The following is a 25779-nucleotide window of genomic DNA, read 5'->3' as shown; positions in this document are numbered from 1 at the left end:
ACTTAACCAAGGGGAACTGGCAACTACCGCTAGACGAACCTGCCAAAAAAAGGTCAGCATTCATCACCCATGCGGGGTTGTATGAATTTAATGTGCTTCCTTTCGGGCTACAAAATGCACCCGCCACCTTCCAGAGGCTGGTAGGTGGTCTACTAGCAGGACTGGGTGAATATGCAGTTGCCTCCTCGATGATGTGGCCATTTTTTCTGACTCCTGGCCCGAACACCTAGAACACCTGGAAAAGGTCTTTGAGCGCATCAGGCAGGCCGGACTAACTGTTAAGGCCAAAAAGTGTCAAATAGGCCAAAACAGAGTGACTTACCTGGGACAACAGGTGAGTCGAGGAACCATAAACCCCCTACAGGCCAAGGTGGATGCTATCCAAAAGTGGCCTGTCCCAAAGTCAAAGAAACAGGTCCAATCCTTCTTAGGCTTGGCCAGGTATTACAGGCGATTTGTACCACACTACAGCCAAATCACTGCCCCACTGACCGACCTGACCAAAAAGACTCAGCCGAATGCAGTTAAGTGGACTAATGAGTGTCAGAAGGCCTTTACCCAGCTTAAGGTGGCGCTCATGTCGGACCCTGTGCTAAGGGCCCCGGACTTTGACAAACTATTCCTAGTAACCACAGATGCATCTGAGTGTGGTATAGGAGCAGTTCTCATGCAGGAAGGACCGGATCACAACTTCCATCCTGTCGTGTTTCTCAGCAAGAAGCTGTCTGAGAGGGAAAGTCACTGGTCAGTCAGTGAAAAGGAATGCTACGCCATTGTGGACATCCTAGAAAATCTACGCCCATACGTTTGGGGACGGCGGTTCCAGCTACAAACCGACCATGCTGCGCTAAAGTGGCTTCATACTGCCAAGGGGAACAACAAAAAACTGCTTCGATGGAGTTGAGCTCTCCAACATTTTGATTTTGAAATTCAACACATTTCAGGAGCTTTAAACAAAGTAGCTGATGCACTCTCTTGTGAAAGTTTCCCAGATTCCACTGGTTAAAATTTGTCCTTGAAATGTAGGAAGTCTTGTAGTTTACATACTTAGTAGTATATGTAAAGGTGCATGTGTTGTATTAATCTGTTTATTCTAAAGTTCTAGGAAGAAATCACCGCCAGTGAGGTTCCCCACTGTCTGCAATTTGGGGGGCGTGTCATAAACAGATAGCTAAGGGTTAATGTCTCTTTCACCTGTAAAGGGTTAACAAACAGTGACCTGCAACACCTGACCAGAGGACCAATCAGGAGACAAAATACTTTCAAATCTCAGTGGAGGGAAGCCTTTGTTTGTTTTTTGGGGTTTTGCTTTGTTCTCTCTAGACTCTGAGAGTGACCACACGTACCTACAGGCTCTCTAATCTTCTATTCCAATGTTGTAAGTATAAAGGCAGAAAGGCAGTATAGTCTTTTTATTTGTTTTCCTTTATGTGCAAATGTGTATTTGGCTGGAAGTGTTTTAAATTGTATTTCTATTGGAGGAGGCTGTTTCTCCAATTTCTTAAGCTGACAGACCCTGTAACTTTTTACCATCTAAACTGCAGATAGACTTTTTACTTTTTTTCTCTTTTTTTATTAAAAGTTTTGTTTTTAAGACCTGTCTGATTTTTCCCCCTTATTGAGGCTCAAGGGAATTGAGTCTGTACTTAACAGGGAGGGAGGGGAGAAGGGGGAATCCCTTTGTTTTAGATTCACGAACCTTGAATCTGGATTGCCTCTGGGTGAAGGGAAAAGAGGAGGGGGGAAGGTATTGCTCTCTGTGTGGTGATTCAAGGAGTTGAATCACGGTGACCTCCTAGTGTACCCAGGGCAGGAAAGAGCTGGGAGGAAGAAAGGAGGGGGAAGGGAAATGGTTTACTCCCCTTTGTTGTGAGACTCAAGGAATTTGGGGTCTTGGGGTCCCAAGGGAAGATTTTGGGGGAGACCAGAGTCTATCAGGCGCTTTACTCTAAGTCCTGATTGATGGCAGCATTACAGGATCTAAGCTGGTAATTAAGCTTAGGGGAATTCATGCCAGTACCCATATTTTGGACGCTAAGGTTCAGATCTGGGAATTATACTATGACACCTTGACTAACAAAAGTGCTAGTGTAAACAAAGCCTGAGCCTCAGGAACTCCTGAATTTTAAAGTATGCTTTGAAGTAGACCTTTTCTATGGATTTGAGCAAGGCATGCAACACCTCTGTTTCAATTTCCTTATCTGTGAAATGTGGTTAACAGCCATCTACCTCACAAAGATGTGAAGGATTAGTGTCTGTAAAGTGCTTTTAAGATTAATATTTTCCCTACCCCCATCTGTGTCATGAGAAAGTCTCAAGTTAGAAGAGCTGTGCAGTCCATAATTGAGAACATAGCCCTTTTTCCTCTATCATGGCTTTGAGAAGTGGAAATGGGTTTAACTTTTCACAAGAGCACAGCAGAGTAGGAAAAATAATTAGCAAATTCAAGTGAAATATTTATGCTTTAATAAAAGTAATGTAACCTGCTCCTATCAAACCTCATACAATTTCCCCATTTCATAGGATGAATTATTGATGTACTCCAACATTATCTGAAAGATCCTTGGAGCTATGCCGTTTTACACCAACCGAGGATTTGACCCTTATGTAAAAAGCAGCAACTATGCACTTCTCTAGTCTCTCCTGTTCCTTCATACTATGCAATGAGAGATGAGAAAAACGGTAGCAGGGAAGGAGAGGATGTCTCAGAGATCTGGATAGTTTTTGCCTCACCTGTGCAGCTCTCTTCAAGTGAAGATTTACTTTATTTCTTAGGCATCCATCACCACAGTATATGAGTCAGTTTCATGCACTCACAGCCCTCACACCAACTCAGGATAAAGGGGACAGCAACTAAGCTGATGTGGGGTGTTCCTAATCAGGGCCAGCTCTACCATTTTTGCCACCCCACCGAAAAAAAAAACAAAAAAGCTGCCAGACTGTGCCGCCCCAAGAATGGATGGAATGCCACCCCAGGCACGTGCACCCTCCGCTGGTGCCTGGAGACGGCCCTGTTCCTGGTTAAAGCAGTGAAAGAGATCTTTCCAGGACCAATGAGTGCACTTCACATGTGACAAAAACATTACTGTTTGAGCAGCACTTTGAAAAATGCAAGACACATCAGGATGCCTCCAGGACAGAGACCTAAAAGACTGAAGATAAGACACTCTCTACTGATCAAGTGATCAGGATTCCAAGCCAAAATATGTTGTACTTCCTCATATCTATCTAAGGGGGAAAGAGAGAAAAATAGAAAAAATGTTTATGCACTGTCATTACTACTCACAATACGTTTAATCTTGGGTGCAACTGGTCATATCAAGCCAGCTGCTGTCAAACTATACATCTGAAGCTTGAATAAAGATTGGGAGTGGATGGGTCATTACACAAAGTAAAAACTATTTCCCCATGCTAATTTTTCCCCTACTGTTACACCTTCTTGTCAACTGTTTGAAATGGGCCAGCCTGATTATCACTACAAAAGGTTTTTTTCTCCTGATGATAATAGCCCACCTTAACTGATTAGTCTCATTAGAGTTGGTATCGCAATACCCATTTTTTCATGTTCTCTGTTTATATATAGCTTCTTACTGTATTTTCCACTGTATGCATCTGATGAAGTGGGTTTTAGCCCACGAAAGCTTATACCCAAATAAATTTGTTAGTCTCTAAGGTGCCACAAGTACTCCTTGATGTTTTTGCTTATACATCTAAGAGTACAGTAAAAACTCTCATTTGGGTCAGTCATACCATCATAATTTATTCTATATATAGTGGAATCTAAACTAAGGAGGCAACCTTATGTTAAGCAGCCACGTGAAAGTATTCCCAGTTACCACTCTATCCTTAGTGGGACCTGGCTCCAAGCTCTGCTATGCCCATACTCTCCCCATTTCTTAGATCGTTCGAGTGCAAACTCCAAACCCAGGCTGCAACACCACAGATGTATAGTGTCAGTGGAACTAAATCACTCATCTGGGCTGAGGTGGTCTTTTTAACTAACACTGGGAGATGTATCAACATTGTGATCATTATTCTACTTTCTAAGCCCAATTTCAAAGCTGAAGACTGGGGGGGGGGAGGAAGGGGTTAGTTCAGGCAGCTTAAGACAGATTTCACCGGATACACATACAGTATACATGCCAAACCTATTTAGAGTGGGAGTGACTTGCAAAACTTATAGGGCCAGATTCCTCCACCCTTACTCATTTTGAGTCATCCCACTGAAATCAGTGGAACTACTCAGTAAGCTACCCAATATAATAGAAAGTAGGAAGATCAGGTCCAAAGAGAAGAACAGGGGAGCTCAGAGCAAGCATCTACTAAGAGCATAGGGTAGTCTGAAAGCTTTTATGCAGCCACTTATTCAAGTCTGGGGAGGCTTTCATGTAGCCACTTATGCAACTGTGCATTCCCAAAAAAAAATGATTTGAGAGAACACGATTTCAGACTTATTTAAAATATGGTTGCTCATTGGAGAAGCCATCTCAAAGCTAGGAGACTCTCTGCAGTTATACAGTCAGACACTTTCATACCATTTACCAAGCAATGTAAAACAGACAACCTGAAACTGCAGACAGCATTCATCAGGTACTTTTTACGTTGCCAGGGACTTTGAAGACAAGGCAAAAGTTTCTTAAAGTTTTTGACAAAGTTAGAGCCTATTTCAGTTGAATAGGGAGTGTCCTCCTGCTAGTAACCCCCCTTCCCATAATCACTTTTTGAGTTAAAGAATACGGTTGAAATATCTCTCGGAAACATCCGGCAAAGTCATTTGCACCCAGGGAAGTGGGAGAGCAAAGAAACATTAAAAACTGTTTACAATTAATCCTAAAGAAGGGAGCTTTGGCAGGTGCCTTTATTATTTGGCTGTTTACATCCTACCTTAGTGAAGTTGAGAAACAAACTCTCCTCTCCGTTCACGACGCTCCCTAACCCTGACAGCGACCCCCGTCACCCCCACATCTTACCTTCACTCCCCTTATCCAGTCGCTGGTTCCTTTCCGCACCCTCATTCCCATGCCATTGCTCCTCGCCCAGCCCCCCTTTACAACCCCTCCGCTCCCTGCCCCCCTTTCCCAAATCCTCTCTCCCCCTCCCCTGGCACTGTGCTCCCTTCTGCCGCCTCCCTCTCTTCTCACCCTAAGTCCTCCCCCCTTGCCCCGGCGTTCCCAGCGCCCCCTCTTCCCCCAGCACCCCGTCCCCTCACAGTCCCTCCCCGGCACGCACACAACCCTTCTTCGCCACCTCCCTGCGCTCACCTTCCCGGGCTTTCAGCAGCACCGTGTTGGCCACGATGTTCTCGATCTCCATGATCAGGGCTCCAACCAAGCCCTCTGTCCCCTCAGAGCCACCACCTCCTTCGCCCCCTCCTCCTGCCCCGCCACCGCCGGGACACCCGGGCTCCACTCATCCGGCCCCGAGGGCTAGTGCTGGGCTCTTCTCTCCCCCATCACCCGCTCCTCACTCACTCACCGCCCCCTCCCGCCTCTGCCCACAGGGGCGGAGAAAGGGGACGAGCGGAGCAAGACCTACCCACACTGGGCCGGACTTCCCCGCCTCTCGCCCCTTACAGCTCCGCCCAGAAGACTACAGCTCCCAGCAGGCAATGCGCTCCCCCGGCCCGGCGGCCTCTTGCGTCAAAGCTGGCTCATTGGTAGCTAAGAGTAGTAAGCACGTTCGCTTGGTGGGATGTTCCTCGCCTCTCACTCGCAAGGGTGGAGCATTGCATGCCGGGATATATAGTCATGTAGTTTATACCGCTCCGCTCTCTCCTCCTACAGAGCCTAGCTGCTACTACCACTAAGTATCGCGGGATGTCGAGGTCACCTCTCGCGAGAAGTGTGGCCGCGTTGCTGCTTTGCTTGCTATGTAGGTAATGTGAGTGGTAGTCAGAAGAGAAGGTGAATAGGCTGAATAGGGACTCTGGTCGGGCCTTTACATCTCACGATACTTAGAAGCTCTCGCGCGAGGTGGTGCGTTCAGACAGCGGGGGGCAGCTTGGGGCAGTTTAAGGTCGCCCCCCCGTCGCCATTTTGTTTAGCGTGGCTCTCTCACCAGGCCCATTCTCTGTATCTCAGGAGCCTGTACAAGACCGTAGTCCTGGTTCTTTATGGTGCTGAGTGAGTATTGACCACAGCCACACACGACAATGGGGAAGCCAAATAAGCAGAGGAGAAAGGGCCAAGTGGCTGCCAGAGCCAAGGGCCCGAGTGGAGCAGGGACAGCGTCGGTCAAGAACAACCCTTTCGAGGTGAAGGTCAACAAGCAGAAGTTTAATATCTTGGGGAGGAGAACCAAACACGACGTGGGGCTGCCGGGCGTCTCGCGGTCCAAGGCTGTCAAGAAGGTAAGACTGGGGGGAGGGCACTCATCAAATGAGGACAAGGTGTGGATCCCACCACTCTGGAGCAAGCCCTTGCTGCCAGATAGCGGCAGTGGTGATGCACACCCACAGATTGTGCAAATGATGGTACACAAACTGTTTGAACACAGGATTCTATAGCAGGAGTCAGCAACCTTTCAGAAGTGGTGTGCCGAGTCTTCATTTATTCACTCTAATGTAAGGTTTCACGTGCCAGTAATACATTTTAAGATTTTTAGGTTTCTTTCTATAAGTCTGTAATATGGAACTAAACTATTGTTGTATGTAAAGTAAATAAGGTTTTTAAAATGTTTAAGAAGCTTCATTTTAAAATTAAATTTACTGGTAAATTAAGTGTGAGTGCCACTGAAAATCAGTACGCGTGTCATAGGTTACCTACCCCTTTTCTATAGCATGGCTCAGAAGGGTTGGTGGCACAAACCTCACCAAGGCTGCCCTTATGTCATGTTGGGGTACAGCCCCATTCTCAAACTCTATAGCTCTGGAATAGAGTATAGGCCAGTGAGTAGGGATTTTTTTTCCAACCTTTATTTGCTTGCTCTGTGACTTTTGGTAAGCCACTTTATTCTTCTGCTTGTTGATGGTGGTGATTATAAAAATGAACGTTTGTATTGCAGTATTATCTAAGGGGCCCGGAGAGGGCTGGAGGCCCATTTTAGTTAGTGTTGTATAAATGTTGATAAACCATCCCTGCTCTGGAAAATTGTCAAGCAAAAAGATTGCTCTGTGCCTTGATTTCTCTGACTTGAAAATGACATTTACGTCACTCAAGGATTGTGAGACTTAATGTTATAAAGCCTTTTGGGACCCCCAGATGAAAAATGCTATAGTCTAAAGAACTATGCATCCTATACATTCACATCTTGAATGCTAGGTGCGGATCTGATGTCCCTCTTCCCACCCCCAACCCATCTCAAAAAAGGATATTTGGAATTGGAAAACGTACAGAGAAAAATAATTAAGAGGGTATGGAACAGCTTCCGTGTGAGGAGAGAGTAAAGAGACTGGGACTGTTCAGCTTGGAAGAGATGACTAGGGGGGATATGATAAAGGTCTATAAAATCTTGACTGGTGTGGAGAAAGTGAATAAGGAATTTTATTCCTTCACATAACACAAGAAATTGGCAGCATTCAGATTAATAGATGGCAGATTTAAAACAAACAGAAGTTCTTCACACAATGCACAGTCAACCTGTGGAACTTCATGCTAGGGGATGTTGTGAAGGCCAAAACTATAACAGGGTTCAAAAAGAACGACATGAGTTCCTGGAGGATAAGTCTGTCAATGGGTATTAGCCAGGATGGGCAGGGATGTAACACAATGCACTGAGCATCCCTAGCCTCTTCCAGAAGCTGGGAGTGAACGACAGGAGATGGATCACTTGATGATTGCTTGTTTTGTTCATTCCTGCTGAAGCACCTGGCATTAGCCACTGTCTGAAGACAGGATCCTAGGCTAGATGGACCATTGGTCTGACCCAGTATGGCCGTTCCTAACTACAGAAACCTTTTTTTGTGATTATTATGTTGATCCAAGCTACACTGGTCGAACTGGTGTTATGGAGTAGACAATGTAAGGATACAATGTGATGATTCCTCAAAATGCCCCTTTAAGGGTGTTCATGAATGTCTCTGTGTGTTCTGTATGTCCCACACCCTGAGACCATCTCTAAAACTGGCTCCTACGCTGTTAGTGACTGTCCCTGCTGTTGAAATCAAAGTCAGAGCTCTGTCTTCAGGATGTAGTGACTTATTAATCGCTGAAAACTAGAGCCATGGTAGTTGAATGGTGAAAATACATAAGCCTTCATTTCCTTTCACCTTGCTAAGGCTCACAGTCAACATATAAAAGTGTAGGAAACCTAACATAAATGCTTCCAAACTGCCTCATAAGTGATTCAGGCTTACTGTCCAAGAAAGATAATATTGTAGCTTGCTGGACTTACAGATGAGGGTATGTCTGTGCTACTGTGCCACAGCTGCAGCTGTGCCAGTGTAGTGTAGACACTACAGTGACAGGAGGGGGTTTTCCATTGCTATGGTAAATCCACCTTCTCAAGAGACAGTAAATCCACCTTCTCAAAAGACAGAGACAGATGGAAGAATTCTTTCATCAAGCTAGCTGCATCTACAGTGGGGATTAGGTTAACCTAACTATGATGCATGAGGCAATACGTTTTTTACAGCCCTGAGCAATGTGTGTAGGTTGTCCTAAATCTTAGGTATAGACTAGCTTCAGACAAGATTCAAACTTCCCCAAATGGTCTATACCAATATTTCTCAGCGACCGGTCCACGGCAGCCTCCTTGCCAGGCCTCAGATTTCCCTGGCACAGTTTAGGAAGGCAGCAAGCCAGTCTCTGGTATCAAAAAGGTTGAGAAATACTGGTTTATGTTGCAGTGGGAGTTTAGGCCTCAAGACTGTCAAATGTTAACTTCATTAATATTTATAGTCTCTTTGATTTCAATCTAAGGATGTGCTTAAATCTTTGCACTATGGAGCATTAAACATTTTTTACTTTATCGGAAACACAGTTATCTGAGAAGACCAAGAGGAATAAGCCTGGATTACAAAGGACCTGTACCCAACATTGATTAAAAAAAAATAATAATACTTTAAAGTTTCCCCTCATTTGAAAGGAAATAGTTAGGCGAGTGTTGAGATAAGACTTCTGCTTTTCTTTTAAACTCTGTGTTGTTATCTTATCTATCAAACTACCCTTACCCAATTTGTTTATTTCATCTGTTAGTTGCATCTTGTACTCTCTGTATCCTAGATTGTGAACTCTGGGGGAAGGGACCGTCTTCTTTGTTACTTCTTTGTATAGTGCCTGTTCCTTAATACTACTGTAATATAAATAATAGGCCACAGACAGCAAAATCAGAGTGGTTATTCTGACTTGACACCAAGTCCATAGTCAAAAGTACCACCACATTAGAGAGCATCTTGACTACATACATACTATATGTCTGGGAGCTCAGTAATCTGATACATCCTTTACTGAAGGCACCAGAAGTACTTCCGTATCTGCAAGTTCAGCATGAGTGACATAAATGCAGTACTGGATTGTATTAAATCTCTGTTAAAAAGAAATTTATTTTCCTTCACTTTCGCACTGCTGTGTATACCAGGGGTAGCCAAACTGCAGCTCATGAGCCACATGTGCCTCTTTTACAGTTAGTGTGGCTCGCAGAGCCCGCATGCCCTCCCCCATTCTCCACCTGCCAGACTGGGGGAGCTCAGGCTTTCTGCCCCGCAGTAGGGTGTGATGGGGCTTGTGGCTTCTTCTGACCAACAAGGATGGGGATGGTCTCAGCGCTTCAGCCCCGTAGGAGGCACCTGCCGAAGCTTGGGGCTTCAGCAGGAGCACCGCTGAAGCCCTGTGCCCCAGCAGGTGCACCCCAGCTCTTGAACTTCTGAAGATTGTTGTATGCAGCTCAAAGGGTCAGTAAGTTTGGTCACCCCTGGTATATACCATCCATCAGCAAACAGACTTTAGAGATCTCCTTCAAAAGAAAAACAAATCTATCTGAGAGATACTACAACACAGAGGACACTGTTGTTTAATTTATCATCATGTATACTTTGAAAACTCCTGAGAAGCCCTGTATGAGATTAACTTTATTCACAGTAACTTTATCAATGAAAGGGTCTGCATCATATATGTCAAGGTGGAGAAGGGTTTTTTTGTTTTTGTTTGCCAAAAATATTACAGAGAAACTGCATCTTGTTAAAAATTCCTTGAAAATTATATTCAGAGACGTTAAATAAACTGATGGAAAGGGAACATAAATTCTGCAGTGTCTCGTCTGAAGTAAGACTTCCTTTATTTAGTAATCCTGACATCTGCAGATTCTGCATCTGTGACATGGATGTAAAAGGCTATATCTAGAATAGGGGTCGGCAACCTTTCAGAAGTGGTGTGCTAAGCCTAATTTAAGGTTTTGTGTGCCGGTAATACATTTTAATGTTTTTAGAAGGTCTTTCTCTATAGGTCTGTATATTATATAACTAAACTATTGTTATATTGTAAAATAAACAAGGTTTTCAAAATGTTTAAGAAGTTTCATTTAAAATTAAATTAAAATGTTGATCTTACACCACCGGCTCGCTCAGCCCGCTGCTGGTCTGGGGTTCTGTTCACCTAGGCCAGCAGCGGGCTGAGCGGGGCTGGCGGCTGGATCCCCAGCTGGGAAGGGTCTGGCAGCCAGAACCCCAGACCGGCAGCGGGCTGTGTGGGGCCAGTGGCCAGGACCCCAGACCAGCAGTTGGCTGAGTGGCTCAGCCCACTGCTGCTCATGGGTTCCATCCACCAGCTCCCGCCAGCCGGGATTCCGGCTGCCGGACCCGCTCAGCCCGCTGCTAGTCTGGGATCCTGGCCCTGTCCACATACAATGGGTACCTATCTTCTACCTGCTTCTGGCCCATTCGCTTCCTCTGTCTGCACTGCGCTGAGGGTGGCAGTGCACTGAGCACAGGGCTGGAAGTGAAGGGTCTGGGCAGGAGCTAGAATGTGGGGGTGGGCGCTCAGGGTTCTGGCATGAGGTTTGGATGTGGGGCACTTACCTGGGCAGCTCCCATTTGGTGCAAGGGGTGCAGGTGGGAATGGGGGGAAGGGATGCAAGAGTCAGGATGTGGGGGGTGCATGGGGTGTGAGTAGACTGGGTATGTGCGGGGGTGCAAGAGTCAGGGCTGAGGTTGTATGGGAGTGAAGGAGTCAAGCAGAGGGCTAGTTGTGTATGAGGTGGGTACAGGGCTCAGGGCAGGGGTCTGGGGGTGTGTGCGGGGCTCGGCAGGGGTCTGGGGGTGTGTGCGGGGCTCAGGGCAGCAGGCTGGGGTGTGTGGGGCTGGGGTCAGGGCAGGGAGCTGGAGGGGATATGCCCCTATTCCACCCCCCCTTCCCTAAGGCCCTGCCCCCGCTTCTTCTCAGCTGGGAGCAGCAAGCACACTGACTCTGCTCCTTCCTAACTCCCTCCCTCGCAAAGGCCATCAGATGATCGGCTGGAAGGGAGGGAGCACACTATGGGAAGAGGCAGGGGAGCCTGCAGGACCAAGCTTCTGCCCCTTGCCCTTGTGCTGGGGGGAAGGCAGGGGGAGCGAAGGGCGGAGAAGAGAGGGTCGGGCCTGGCCGGGCTGGGCAGGATTTTTAATGGAACGCTGCTGCCTGCCGGGACTCCGCCATTAAAAATCGGCTCGCATGCTGTCTTTGGCACACATGTCATAGGTTGCCGACCCCTGATATAGATAAATAAATTCTTTCTTGTACACGAGGAGCTGGACTGAGATGATAGTTCTTCTTTACCATTGTTTATAGTTGTTTTAGGAGTATAATAAAGTATAATCCATTGAATGAAATAAGGGTAAAAACATAAATTTTTATAATTTTATAATAAATAAAAATAAATAAATTTAAATTTATTGATTAGAACTGGTCTTTTTATATTCAGCTGTAGTGTTCTCATATTCAGTGTGTGTAGGTTTGAATAAATTAGGTCTTAGTTCATTGGCTTCAGGTGTGCTTTTGTTATGTTAATACATTGATCTGTTTTTCAGCGTACACAAACTTTGCTGAAAGAATACAAAGAACGGGAAAAGTCCAATGTATTTAAAGATAAGCGTTTTGGTGAATATAATACCAAAATAAGCCCAGAGGAGAAGATGATGAAGAGGTTCACTTTGGAACGACAGGTAAAGTGTAGGAATGAAAAATAATTTAAAAAAAATAGATGTAGAAATTTTTAATTTGCCAAATAAAGCTCTCTGTAAATAATACATTGCTTGGCCCCTAAGGATTCTACCAAAACCTATAACATGGCAAACATATCTAACTTTCATTTTTTTACTCCCACACATTCTGTTTTCTGAAAGCCTATCTGCATCTTTTATTTGATCTAATATATATAGAAAATTTCAGAATTTTTGGTAGAAATAAGAAAACCAAAACATTTTGACCAAAAACTGAAATAGTTGGGTTGTCGGGGGGTTGAGGATTTTTATGAAAAAACAAAATTTTCTATGTAAAGGAAACATTTTTGATGAAAAATTTTGTCAAAAATCAATTTTTCTATTGAAAAAGTTTTTGCCTGGAAAAATTTTTTACCAGCCCAATCCAAAATAAAAATTTTAAAACTGAATTATTTTAACATTTACAAAGTTGTGATTTTGGAGGTTAAACTAGACAGAATTCGATTTAATTCCCACAAAATGTAAATCCTTTACCTGTCATTAAACACTATTTCAAGTTCTTACCGACACTCCCGAAAAAGGCTGTTTCCCTTGATGGCCCATGAAGCTCATTTTTGGGTCTTACCACTCTTAAGACAGTGATCCCCAAACTTTTTACCTCGTGTTCCCCCCTTACCCTTGCCAGGAGTGGGGCCGTGGCTCTGGGAGGGGAGAATATGAAGAGAGAGTAAGGGGGCTAAGGCTGGGGCCACAGCTGAGGGCTGGGCCGGCAGCGGAGCCAAGGCCGGCAGTTGGGGTCAGGAGCAAAGCTCGGTGGTGTTCCCTCCCCACCCCCTGTAGGAGCTGGACCAGGCCCCAGTTGCAGCCTTTTCTCAGAACAAGTTAGGGAAAAATACATTGTTTTGTTCATGTTAAAACAAATAACTTAAATTTTGTGTGTGTTTTACATTTCTTTGGACCGGATTATGAACCCTCTTCTTACAGTAGTGAACATTCCTTGGTGCCCCCCTAGGGGGGCACACTCCACAGTTTGGGGACCTCTGCTCTAAGAATTGAAATCAGTTTTGAATACTACTTCCATCTGCATCATGTTTGGATTCCTGAGCTAAGCAGCATAATTGCATGTGCAGAAAATTCTAGGAATAAGATTAAGTTATTAGAATGGTTAACTAATTTTTTAGTGGTTATTAAACTTGAAACATTTTATTTAAAAAAAAAATTATCATTTTTTTAGTTTTTACATACACAAAATCCAAGCTTGCTTTTTTAGTAATTTTTACCAGTCATTTTTTAACTAATAAAAAACACCCTTCCCCAGAATACTGTGCCTGATTCACCACTTACTTACTCACAACACTGGTTTAATTCTGTAGTTTCTACAATGGATTTAAAGCGAGAGACACTCATCGTTTCTTGCTTTAATGTATCTGAATGAAATTGTAGGCTTGTTAATGCTGTTAAAATAACCAAGAAGTTAGGCTCTCCTGGGCTAAACTGAAAATATGAGCTTTTGGGGGGAAAAAAATTTTTGTTGACCAGCCATCATTAACTGGTATTAATCTGAAAAATGTCTCATTACTAAATTGGTTGGCTTGATTATTTTTCACAGCAAAATCATGAAAAGAAAAGTATCTATAATCTCAATGAAGATGACGAATTGACCCATTATGGCCAATCTTTAGCAGATATTGAAAAACTTAATGATGTCATTGATAGTGACAGTGATACTGAAGAAAGAGGAATATTGTCAGGTAAGAAAAATCAAACTGATATCTTAATACATTTTTATCCAATGTAATTTTCATTGTTAATATAGCTGTGTGAATTGTTGCGTAGCCTGCTTTCATTGAAAAATAATGTAAAGAAAATGTTCAGATTTAAATCTCTGTTCGCTTTAGTCTGATAGAAAGTGGTGATTAGAACTGGATATGGACCAATATCATGCTGTAATTTTTAACCATTCACAATTTTAAGAAATATGTATAATATTTCATCACGTCATAATTAACTTTTCACATATGGATTATCGTTAAAGTAAGTGCATTCAGAATTACAATGAACTCTGGTTTAAAATCAACTCTTTAGAGATGCCAGGATGCTTGCAAGTATGGTACATTATAGGTGGCACCAAAAGGAACACCTGTAGTTGAGGCTGCCTGCTACATTCCATTATAGGACACTATTTTCAGTTGCTTTATAACTTCAACTATATGGGCTGAAATTTTCCTCTGTGTGTGTGGTTTTTTGCGGGGGGCGGAAATTTCAGCACAAACAGGGCAGCCGTTTCTCAGAACAAGTTAGGGAAAAATACATTGTTTTGTTCATGTTAAAACAAATAACTTAAATTTTGTGTGTGTTTTACATTTCTTTGGACTGGATTATGAACCCTCTTCTTACAGCAGTGAGCAGTTACTCATGGCAATAGTCTCATTGAAGTCAGTGGGATTTCTTGTGTCAATAAGTGCTCACGAATGTGAGTAAGGGGTTTTCAGTCTGGCCATTTTGGGTATAGCTGTTCATAGGAGATGTAAATTAAAATTCTTTTCATACTGATTTTTATCTTTTCTATTTGGCAAATCTGGAGCTAGTTTCTGCAAGCCTTAGTCCTGTGAGTAATCTATATTTATGCAAATATCTCCCTTGACTAGGGGAGGTCTACATAAATAAAGAAATAAATATTGCTCACTGAATAAAGGTTGTTTGCATGATATTTGGCTAGATAGACAGGTAAAAGCCAACCTGACTGATTTTGTATGTCAATAGAAATGTGCACACTTCTTACAACAGTGTTTGTGAATGTTTTGCTAATGAGTTAAGTGGTAGGAGTTCATGCAGCGTAGGCCCTATTGGACTGCTGCACCTGAGCAAAGCAAATTGCAGGCTCATGGCCTTAGTTATGTTAAAACAATAGCTGATTTCTTTTTAACTTGACGAAAGATAGCTTTAAAGAAAAAATAGATATTTAATTCTGTAGCCCATTAGATTATAAACACATTACATAAAAATTTTGTTTTAAACAGGTTTTCAGGTTATTTTGTTTTGGGGTAATAAAAGCACTGAACAAACAAATTGTGTCTTACATGAAAGTTAGGACAGTGAACACAAGCAAAGAAATCCATCGTTGAGGCTAATATATTATCCTAGGTTCCTCTCATGAGGAATATGTCCTTGTGATGTCTGAAGCCCTGGTCGTGCAAACGCTTCTGCATGTTTGTAGTCCAGTGGGACTACTCATGTTCTTAAAATTAATTGTTTCTAAATATCTGTGGGATCAGGGCCTAAGTTTATGTGCTCTTATAAATTAAATACAATCAATGTCTGGTGATTAAAGCACATTCTGTTCCTGGCATAGACATTTTCTGGAATATTGGTCAAGTTACTTGACTTCTCAGTGCTCTATCTGTAAAATAGGAATAATGATGGTTATCTTCAGTGTTGTAAAGCTTAATTAATATATTAAAGTTCTCTGAGGCCATCAGATAAAAAGTGCTGTATTGCTGTCTTAAATCAAAAAGTATCTTTTGCCTGTGTGTATATGAAAGAAAATTTAACAAAATTTGGAAATCCAAGGTCATGGTGGGAATCCTTCTCTGAAAAGTCTTAACTTTGGCCAAGCATCAATCTTTATCTGCGGAAATGGGCTTTAAACCTTGGTTAACTAGCTATTTTATTCTTTCATGGAATCCATCAGTTGCTCCTGTGCCTTGATAATAGGGAAGTAGCATCCCAACAGCTTAAAGGGAGAATAAATCTATAGATTCTAATCCTTTCAATTCTCTTTTTTTTTCAGCTGAGCTAACTGCTGCTCACTTTGGAGGGGGTGGAGGTCTCCTTCGTAGGAAAGCACTCACTGGGGAACAAGATGAAGAGGAGGAGGAAAAACCTAAATCTCGCAAGGAGCTCATTGAAGAGCTGATTGCCAAATCCAAACAAGGGAAGGTAAGTTTATAGCTTTTGAATAAAAAAATCTGAACTGACAACATTAAGTACCACATCATTTTCCACGTGAAAACTTACAGAAGGCAAAAAACATTCAATAAAACCATTATCAGCTTTAGGACATGGAAACCAACAAATCCTCTCTCTTCACAGGAGAAGAAATATTGGTGGCACAGTAAGCAGAGGGGATATGGCTTTCTAAATACAGAGCCAAAAATCATATATCTGACTCTGTTTACCTTGGGAAAACTGTCTAGAGTGTCTGCCTTTCTGTAGGTTCCCAAACCCTCCACCTATGAACTCTGTTAGTGTGGCTAACTTGTTTGCCATGCTCTGCCCTGTAGTCACCCATTGCAGGTTTGTGCTACTTCTTCTGCAAAGGGTGCTTAACGCTGCAAAATAGGAGTTGATATGAACTAATCTTTTATTACATATTTGGCTTTGACTGCATATGGACCTCATTTGCTCTTGATGCTGCAAGTGACTTCCTTTACTTCTGGGAGAATTCTTTGCCACTGCGCATGGGCAAAATTATGTCCCCTGCAGATTTCTTTGCTTCCCTGCAGAAAAATGACTTTCTAACAGGGAAGCAAAGGGAAGCCACAAGAGCAATCATGCAGCCCTCCCCAGCAGAATGTTTCAGGTGCCCAGGCCAGCCAGCAGAGGGGTAAATCACTGTGGGGATGGGGTGGGACTGGGGAAGACCCCTACCCTGCACCGGGCTCACCTGCTGGGCTCAGGAGGACAGGACTTCCTCTTCCCCTGCACGGCATCCAGGACCGTGTCAGACCCACCCCCAGATTTCTACTCTGGCTGTAGGAAACTCTCTTTCCCCCCATTCCTCCACTGCGCTTCTGCTCCCATCGCTCTTCAGCTGCAGGGGGATCACTGTATAGGGAGCTGCTCCCCCATCCACCCAACCCCCATGCATCCAGACCCCCTCATATTCAGATCCTCCCTCCGAGCCTCACCCGTACCCAGAACACCCCCAACGAGCCTCACTCCCCCTGCACCTGGACCACCCTGGCTAGCCACCCGCACCTGGATCCACACCTGACCGAGCCCCAGCTGCACCTGGATCTCCACCCCACTGAGCCCCACTTCACCAGCATCTGGATCCCCACACCAAAGCCTCCCTGCTGAGGTCTATCTTCCCACATTCAGGACTCCCCCCCCCCACCCGCTGAACCCCAACCACCTTCACTTGGACCCCCCTGCAGAATCCAATTACCATTGCACCCAGAAACCCTCCATCAAGCCTCTGTGCATCCAGGTCCTGCCTGTACCCAGATTGTCCCATATAGAACCCTCTCAAACCCACACCTGGATACCCCCACACTGAGCCCCTCCACACTTGGATCCTGCCTTGCTGAGCCTGCCTGCCCACCCACACCTGGTGCATCTGACACAGAGAGGCAGGGCCCTGGGGTTTTTCTGGGGCAAGCCCTGTTCTTGCACTGTGTCAGGGTTGGGTGCAGCCTCATCGCTGAGTCCATGTCCCAGAGGGGAGCTGAACAGTGATCTCCCACCTCTGTGCAGCCATTGGCCTGTGCTCTCCAGTCCCGTGCTGGAGCCTTCACATATATTTGACAAATAAAAATTCTGTGCACAATATTTTAAAATTCTGCACATATGAATTACTTTGGCACAGAATGCCCTCAGGAGTATTCCTTGTCCAGTTACATACACTACTGGCCAATTGAAAAATAATGTTGTATGCATATTTTTATCTTTCTAGAGAGAGAGACAGACTCAGAGGGAGAATGCCTTGGAACTCACAGAAAAACTTGACACTGACTGGAAAGAAATCCAAACCCTTCTCTCCCACAAAACCCCCAAGTCAGAGAGAAAAGATAAAGAAGAGGAGAAACCCAAGGTAAGGTTCTGGCAATACAGCTTTGTTTTGGTGCAACTGATATGACTCCATTACTGGAACCAAAGTAGAGATGCAAGTTAAGAGGAAGTTGATCACTAGTGATTTGTAGCTGATCATGTCTAATTAAAATATTAAAAATAAACCCCCTGTGTGTTAGTTAAATTGAAAGAATTCTACAGTCTTTGAGGAGTTTCATGTCAGAATTGTGAGGTTGGAAGGATCTTAAGTAGATACTAATTTTAGAGAAATGAAAGGATTCATATTAAGTATTTTAAGACTTATACTCCCAGTAAGTCACAATTATGGCTACCCTTTGTTCTTTTTCATTAGCTGTTGAATTTGAGAGAGATTCCTTGTTGGATAAAAATGTTAACAATATTCTGGTTTATTTTTAAGACAAACATTTTCCTGAGAGTTGGCATTTGCTTGAAAAGGATATTGACTGACTTTGTAAATGCCTTTGAAATGTCTTTTGTACACAAATTCTCTAACTTAGCAATAGCGTTCTGTGACAGAAACTTCACTTCTGCTTCACCTGGCCTATGAAATCTCTTACTTAAACAAAAAGGGTGGAAATACTAGTGATTTGGATAGATTCATTGTGAAAATGAACCCAGAAATTCTAACAGGTAGACAAATCTATTATACCATGAATAACTGATCAGGTTTTTTGCTAGGGATAGGCATAATAGGTGTTAAATTGAGATGTGAGACGCCTGTGGATTTTGTTTTGAGATCTGTTGAATACAGAAAAAATGGGAATCAGTAATATTCTGTTGCATTTGTGTGCAGTTTGGGAGATAATTCATAATCTGGTTAAGTATAAGAGGAAAATTTTGTCAGATTTATATCTCTAATTTTTTAGACAAGTGGCATGCATGGTCTAGTGGATTACATGCGTGACTGGGAATTCGGACTTTCTGAATTCCAGTTTCGTCTCTACCACTGATTTTGCAGTGTGGCTTTGGGCATGTTGAGTAACTATGCCTCAGTTTCCCTATCTGTAAAAAGAGGATAATGCCTTCATAACAGAGATGTAACTCATGTTTTGTACAGTGCTTTGAAGATATAAAGTGCTATGTAAGTTATAATTTTATTAAATATCTTGTCTGTATTTTTGAAAGGATATATTTTCTTATGACTTCATATTTACAAATGTATGTATGCTTTGTAGAATGAGAATTTTCCTGGAGGGAGAAGTCTTTGTGAATTTCAATTTCCACCCATTAGTCTCTCCCTTGACCTCTTGTATTGTGTTGGCCTTCCTTCCCGCCTTCTCCAGAGCCAATCATAGTCATTCCTGAACGAGCCAGAGCCTGTGGAGGAGCACAGAAAAGTAATTTATTAATTATGAAATTGTGTATTTCTTTAGCCTGATGAGTATGATATGATTGTTCGAGAACTTGGGTTTGAGATGAAGGCGCAACCTTCTGACAGGATGAAGACTGAGGAAGAGTTGGCGAAAGAGGAGCAAGAAAGACTCCAGAAATTAGAGGTACCAGACTGTTTCAGATTGTGTTGTAGCCCTCTCACCAGTAGTGACCTCTTACAGTTTTTTGACATTGCTTTCAAACTGAGGTTAAGCAGTCATATTAAAAATTGCGGGAGATGAATCTGAGAATAAGTCCCCTGTCCTGTTCTAATGCCACTATTTGCATCTCTACACTGATTTTTGTGATTTTACCTTTTTTTTCCCATGGATTTTTAATTTGATCATTAAAAAAATATACTGAATACTTGGCTTGTGAGATTACATAGCAAGAGAACTAATTTTTTTTTTTCAGTTAAAAACAAGTAGCACGTTGGCTATGTTTTATATATCATTCAGACCTAAGATGTGCTTAAACTTTGTTAGTTGAGCCTGTTTGGTGCACAAGAGCTGAATTAACATCTGGGCAAATTCTGCACCACTTCCCTCCTGTAGCTGCAAAGGGTCCCCTGGCAATTGCGCTAATGTGATTCTGCTCTGTGAAGGGGTAGGATTTGCCTGGGAAGGTTTGTGTGTTCCCTACACAATTTGGAGCTCAGTGCTCCCTGTGCATCAGTGCACAAAGAGTGGGTCTAGGTAAGGCCAAAAGCCTTCTGTTAAATTGATCTTCCTCACACAGAAGGGTCAAATTAGACTGCAGGGCTACCTCAGCATCAAGCCTCTATAGTGACCACAGAGCTGCTCAGTAACTACTCGTCTAAAGTGCGGGGGAAGGATTTGTTTCCTCTTTTCCATACTGTGCATCTCTCTAGCGCCTAGTCCAACTAATTGCTGGGAGAGGGGGGAATGCCCCACAATAAATAATGGCTCACTTACAGCCTGATGAGTCAGTTGACAGATTCCCATAGAGTTAAAATTATTTTCAAAGCCTTATATTTTATTCAAACCCATTTTAAATATAGGAAATATACATACACATTGCAGAACCATAAAACTCTAAAGAAGCTACTACTTTCTGGTAAATAATACATTTATCAAAATATGTATTTAAGATAATGTATGTATATGAATAAATATTTCATTACCAAAGATACACAAGGCTTTTGATAAATGATATATTTCAATATCTTCCAAATAAGATTTAAAATATATACAGTCAGACTAATTTACCAGTCCCACCCACCAAAACAAAGAAAATCAAGAGTTCAGGCTAATATGTTATCATGTTTCTGCTTTGTATTGTTCCTTCCTCTGCTCTGCTAGGTGAATAATACTAGTTAATAATTTTATTTTCTCTTTGATTTTCTTTTCTTAATTATCTGTATTTTCTCCAAAATTTTCATACAAAGTAATTTAGGTCATGTGTACTATATTGTCCCTCTCCTGTATTTATTTTAAATCACAGGCCGACCGACTGCGTCGAATGCATGGAAAAGATGAACAGGAGAACAAAAAGAAACCCAAGCATATGTCAGCTGATGATTTAGCAGATGGCTTCATCCTGGATAAAGCTGACAGACGTTTACTTTCTTATAAAGTAAGAATTTGATTGTTTTATAATGACTTTCAAAGTCACTGAAATGAAGAAAAAATCATTTCAAATTAAACAGAACTCTGTTCTGTTCACTTTATTATTTTTATTTAGGTGCTGCACTTTTCACCTGAACTTCATTCCTGTATTAGGGCAGCTTTGGCCATGCTCTCAATGTAAAGCAGCGTAAAGCCATCATAGAGAACCACCTCAGTGTAGGGAGATCACTTGGTGGTATAAGCAGCATAGTAGCTCCTACATCATCCACTTCTATGCAACCAGCATAAGGGCAATAGCTGTGGTTTCTCTCCACCCGGAAGGACCTGACTGGTACACAACAGTCATAAACTGGGAGGTCATAAAAGTGACTTAAAGTAAACTTTTTTATTAAATGCCTCCTCCTCCTCCTGCCCCTGGATTGTGCTGTGTATCTCTTAGCTGCAGTGTAGGATCAGAGCTCTCATAAAGTCATCTTTGTCCTTCATATGGAGGGATCACTCTGTTTTGAATGCATTGGCTTAGCTGAATGATTGTACTCTCTGAAAAATGACCCTGTAAAAACAGCATAGTGGGATTTCATGTTTGTCTTTCATTTTCTCAATGTCAAATATACTTGGTTAACAAGAAAAACAAGAGTTCGGTTGCTGCAAATTGTACGTGGCATCTGTGTACAACACCCTCATGCATAATCACCAGTAATAAAGATCCTGTAACTAGGTATGGTGTATGAGGCAGACTATAAATAGTCTCCTCTCCGAGGTCAGTATTAGTTCTACACTACCAACAGGAATAAAAGAGAGTAAAACTTTATTCTGGGGGCAAAGTTGTCCTGGTCTTACATCCTTTGTAATCTCATTGAGAACAGTTGAGTTAACAAATGTGCAAGTCAGAACAGAATTTGGCCCACCCTCAGCTCTTATTCAGGTCAAGTTGTTGGGGCTTCTGACATTTGGGGATCAAGCCCATATTAAGGGCCAAATCTTCCTTGTCCTATGCGTACAAAAGTCCTGTAGAAGGCACTTTTTAAATAGCGTTGAAGTCTTTTTGCTACACACACTACTCCCGGCTGCCCATCTTCCAACTTTTCCATCCCCAGCACTGCTTTTCCTGCATGTCACCTGTCTCTCAACTGCTTCCAATCCATCCCAGCTTTCTTCCTCTTGGTTTCTACTTCTCCATCTTCCCTCTACAACTGATATCCTGTCTTCTGTGTATTATCTGAACCAAACTTTCATCTATAACCAACTGATCCGCCTGATATACCACTGGATTTTAAATAAGATTCAATATGTATCAGATTCAGAGATGAGAGGGTCATAATCTGATGTGTTTCTAGTAACAGAAGTAAGGATGTTATTTTAAATTATAATTTAAACCCAGCAGGATTCCTGTAAGATATTGTAGGTTTCTTTTCTCTATTAATAGGGTGGAAAACTCAATGTTGGAAATGACGAGGAAGAAGGCGGGAATGAAGAGGAGGAGGGAGAGAGTGAAGAAGAAAGTGAGGGAGAGCCTGGTGGAGAAGATGAGGAAGAAGCAATCGTTGAAGAAGATGATGCTACAGATAGTCCCTCTGACCTTGAATCTGACATGGGGAGTGAGGAAGAGGTCACTGCAAATGAAGAACAGAAGGAGAAACACAAAGGAAATGAAGAGAGATTGCGAAGTGGGGAAGAACAGAATGCTAAAATAGAAGCTGCCAGATCTGAGCTTCCATATACATTTACTGGTAAGATTCCTAATGACTGAATAGTTAGGGGAGAGGTTGTCTGTTTGTTGGAGCCCTATGTATCTGAGGCTGCTCATCATAATTGCACTCCTTCTGGCCAATGAGTACTGGACATGACACTTCAGATCTTGAAAACGTGACTTGTTGTCAGCAAGCAGAATTTCTCTGAGTAGCATGAGAAAATCCCTTTCTGTCCAGGAGCTAAGTAGGCTATTTCTACTGCCCCTTTCAGCCCTGGAAGTGAAAGACAAAAAGCCTTGATTGAAATCAAGTTTCATGTAAGATTGTGCCCAGTGTTGCCTCAAGACCAAACGTACAGCCTGCACAGAATAGTGTTGTCTTGCAGAAAATAATACATAATAATTTTTCTAGTATGTATTGAAAACTAGGAACACCTATGCATTGTGTCTGAAATAAAGGCAGCTTGTCTTAGAAGTTCACAAAAGTGGTATGCTGCCCCTTCTTAACATATAGTCTCTGTAATAGAACATTGTGTGGCTTCCCAAACCTGAGCCAGCTTTTGTAGGTGACAAATCTGAGAAACTGTCACAGATTGAAGTGTCAATTGGAATTAATTGATAAACTTAACATTAACAAGTCACCGGGACCAGATGGCATTCACCCAAGAGTTCTGAAAGAACTCAAATGTGAAGTTGCGGAACTATTAACTAAGGTTTATAACCTGACCTTTAAATCGACCTCTGTACCCAATGACTGGAAGTTAGCTAATGCAACACCAATATTTCAAAAGGGCTCTAGAGGTGATCCCGGCAATTACAGACTGGTAAGTCTAATGTCAGTACCGGGCAAATTAGTCAAAACAATAGTTAAAAATAAAATTGTCTGACATATAGAAAACCATAAACTGTTGAGCAATAGTCAACATGGTTTCTGTAAAGGGAAATCATGTCTTACTAATCTATTAGAGTTCTTTGAAGGGGTCAACAAACATGTGGACAAGGAGGATCCAGTGGACATACTGTACTTAGATTTCCAGAAAGCCTTTGACAAGGCCCCTCACTAAAGGCTCTTGCATAAATTAAGTTGTCATGGGATAAAAGGGAAGATCTTTTTATGGATTGAGAACTGGTTAAAAGACAGGGAACAAAGTGTAGGAATAAATAGTAAATTTTCAGAATGGAGAGAGGTAACTAATGGTGTTCCCCAAGGGTCAGTTCTAGGACCAATCCTATTCAACTTATTCATAAATGATTTGGAGAAAGGGGTAAACAGTGAGGTGGCAAAGTTTGCAGATGATACTAAACTGCTCAAGATAGTTAAGACCAAAGCAGATTGTGACGAACATCAAAAAGATCTCACAAAACTAAGTAATATGGCAAAAGAAATTTAATGTGGATAAATATAAAGTAATGCACATTGGAAAAAATAACTCCAACTATACATACAATATGATGGGAGCTAATTTAGCTACAACTAATCAGGAGAGAGATCTTGGAGTCATTGTGGATAGTTCTTTGAAGATGTCCACGCAGTTTGCAGAGGCGGTCAAAAAAGCAAACAGGATGTTAGGAATCATTAAAAAAGGGATAGAGAATAAGATGGAGAATATCTTATTGCTCTTACATAAATCCATGGTACTCCCACATCTCTCATACTGCATACAGATTTGGTCTCTTCATCTCAAAAAAGATGTACTGGCATTAGAAAAGGTTCAGAAAAGGGCAACTAAAATTACTAGGGGTTTGGAATGGGTCCCATGTGAGGAGAGATTAAAGAGGCTAGGACTCTTCAGCATGGAAAAGAGGAAACTAAGGGGAGATATGAAAGAAGTATATAAAATCATGAGTGATGTGGAGACAGTGGATAAGGAAAAGTTATTTACTTATTCCCATAATGCAAGAACTAGAGGTCACCAAATGAAATTAATAGGCAGCAGGTTTAAAACAAATACAAGGAAGTTCTTCTTCACGCAGCGCACAGTCAACTTGTGGAACTCCTTACCTGAGGAGGTTGTGAAGGCTAGGACTATAACAGCGTTTAAAAGAGAACTGGATAAATTCATGGTGGTTAAGTCCATTAATGGCTGTTAGCCAGGATAGGTAAGCAATGGTGTCCTAGCCTCTGTTTGTCAGAAAATGGAGATGGATGGCAGGAGAAAGATTACTTGATCATTGCCTGTTAGTTCCACTCCCTATGGGGCATCTGGCATTGGTCACTGTCGGTAGACAGGATACTGGGCTAGATGGACCTTTGGTCTGACCCGGAATGGACGTTCTTATGTTCTTAGTATCTCTAGAATAGGTCTATGGTTGTGGAGAAAGAAACTATTCTGCATGTGTACAGGATATTCATTCTTGTTAACTGAATATTTCACCAAGCTAGTGTGCCAGTAGAGAATACTGTAGTACAGTATTTAAACAAGCTATGCTGAAATTAGACAACCATTCAAACCACTTGCCAGAGTGTTGCAGTTTTCATTTGATGGCAGGTGATAAAATAACATACGTTGCATAAAATAGTTTAAATTGAATTCAGCAGAGAACTCTAAGGAAATATAATGGTTAAGGTTTTATAAAACACGTTGACTGACACACACGTATTTTTTTTCCCATCAGTGGGTAGGCTCTTACATTTCTTATATGTTCCATACAGAATGCTAAGTTAGTGTGACTTTAAAATTACACAGTTAGTGTTGCTATAAAAATACAAGTCACAAAATATAAAATTATGGGTAAATGGACCCTGAGCTTTAGCTCTGCGCGTGTGTGTGTGTGTGGTGCAGTCAAGTCTTTATATGATTGCATACTGTGTCAGATAACACAATGTTAATGTTTTTTATTAATGTTTAAAATGTGTTAACTTAATAATGTTTCCAGAAGTTTTATTGTTTTGTTCTGATTTGAAATAGTTTTTTTCCAGAAGTTTGTTAACATAGTAAAATATTTTCTAATTTATGTTTGTTCATCTGGGTATGTTTGATTTTTGTTTTTATTTTTATCATAGTTCCAGAATCCTATGAGAAACTTAAATCTTTACTGTTTGGAAGAATAATAGAAGAACAGCTAGTTATCCTAGAGAGGATTCAGAAGTGCAATCATCCAAGTCTTGCAGTGGGAAACAAAGCAAAGTTAGAAGTACGTTTATTAGTTTTTAAATGAACTTTAAATGCTAAAGTGAGTTTGCTAAGTATTCAAGGAGCAGTTTGAAATATATTGGTTGTGTATTCACATTATTTGAAGAAAAC

At 42.0% G+C, this 25779-nt stretch overlaps 2 protein-coding genes across 5 annotated transcripts in view; one reads left to right on the top strand and one right to left on the bottom strand.

Annotated features, from left to right (window-relative positions):
• GRK4 (G protein-coupled receptor kinase 4) overlaps positions 1-5536 on the bottom strand; it is a 98085-nt gene extending 92549 nt beyond the window's left edge. The window contains exon 1 of one of the 2 annotated variants that reach the window (XM_030564225.1): positions 5262-5536. In XM_030564225.1, the coding sequence (XP_030420085.1) occupies positions 5262-5313 (52 nt within the window). In that variant the 5' untranslated portion in view covers positions 5314-5536. The remainder of the gene's footprint in view (positions 1-5261) is intronic. The other variant, XM_030564224.1, reaches the window with a different exon arrangement.
• Positions 5537-5691: 155 nt separating this feature from the next.
• The window catches only part of NOP14 (NOP14 nucleolar protein), a 42753-nt gene continuing 22665 nt past the window's right edge, over positions 5692-25779 (top strand). Inside the window, exons 1-10 of one of the 3 annotated variants that reach the window (XM_030564223.1) lie at positions 5692-5871; positions 6081-6349; positions 11939-12073; positions 13680-13821; positions 15861-16009; positions 17748-17885; positions 19258-19380; positions 20720-20851; positions 22271-22574; positions 25539-25669. In XM_030564223.1, the coding sequence (XP_030420083.1) occupies positions 6152-6349; positions 11939-12073; positions 13680-13821; positions 15861-16009; positions 17748-17885; positions 19258-19380; positions 20720-20851; positions 22271-22574; positions 25539-25669 (1452 nt within the window). In that variant the 5' untranslated portion in view covers positions 5692-5871; positions 6081-6151. Of the gene's footprint in view, positions 6350-11938; positions 12074-13679; positions 13822-15860; positions 16010-17747; positions 17886-19257; positions 19381-20719; positions 20852-22270; positions 22575-25538; positions 25670-25779 lie in introns of all 3 variants that reach the window. The other 2 variants (XM_030564222.1, XM_030564221.1) reach the window with 2 other exon arrangements.

This window comes from Gopherus evgoodei, chromosome 5 (assembly GCF_007399415.2).
Source record: "Gopherus evgoodei ecotype Sinaloan lineage chromosome 5, rGopEvg1_v1.p, whole genome shotgun sequence".
Taxonomy (NCBI): domain Eukaryota; kingdom Metazoa; phylum Chordata; order Testudines; family Testudinidae; genus Gopherus; species Gopherus evgoodei.
This window is presented reverse-complemented; position numbering and strand designations above follow the sequence as displayed.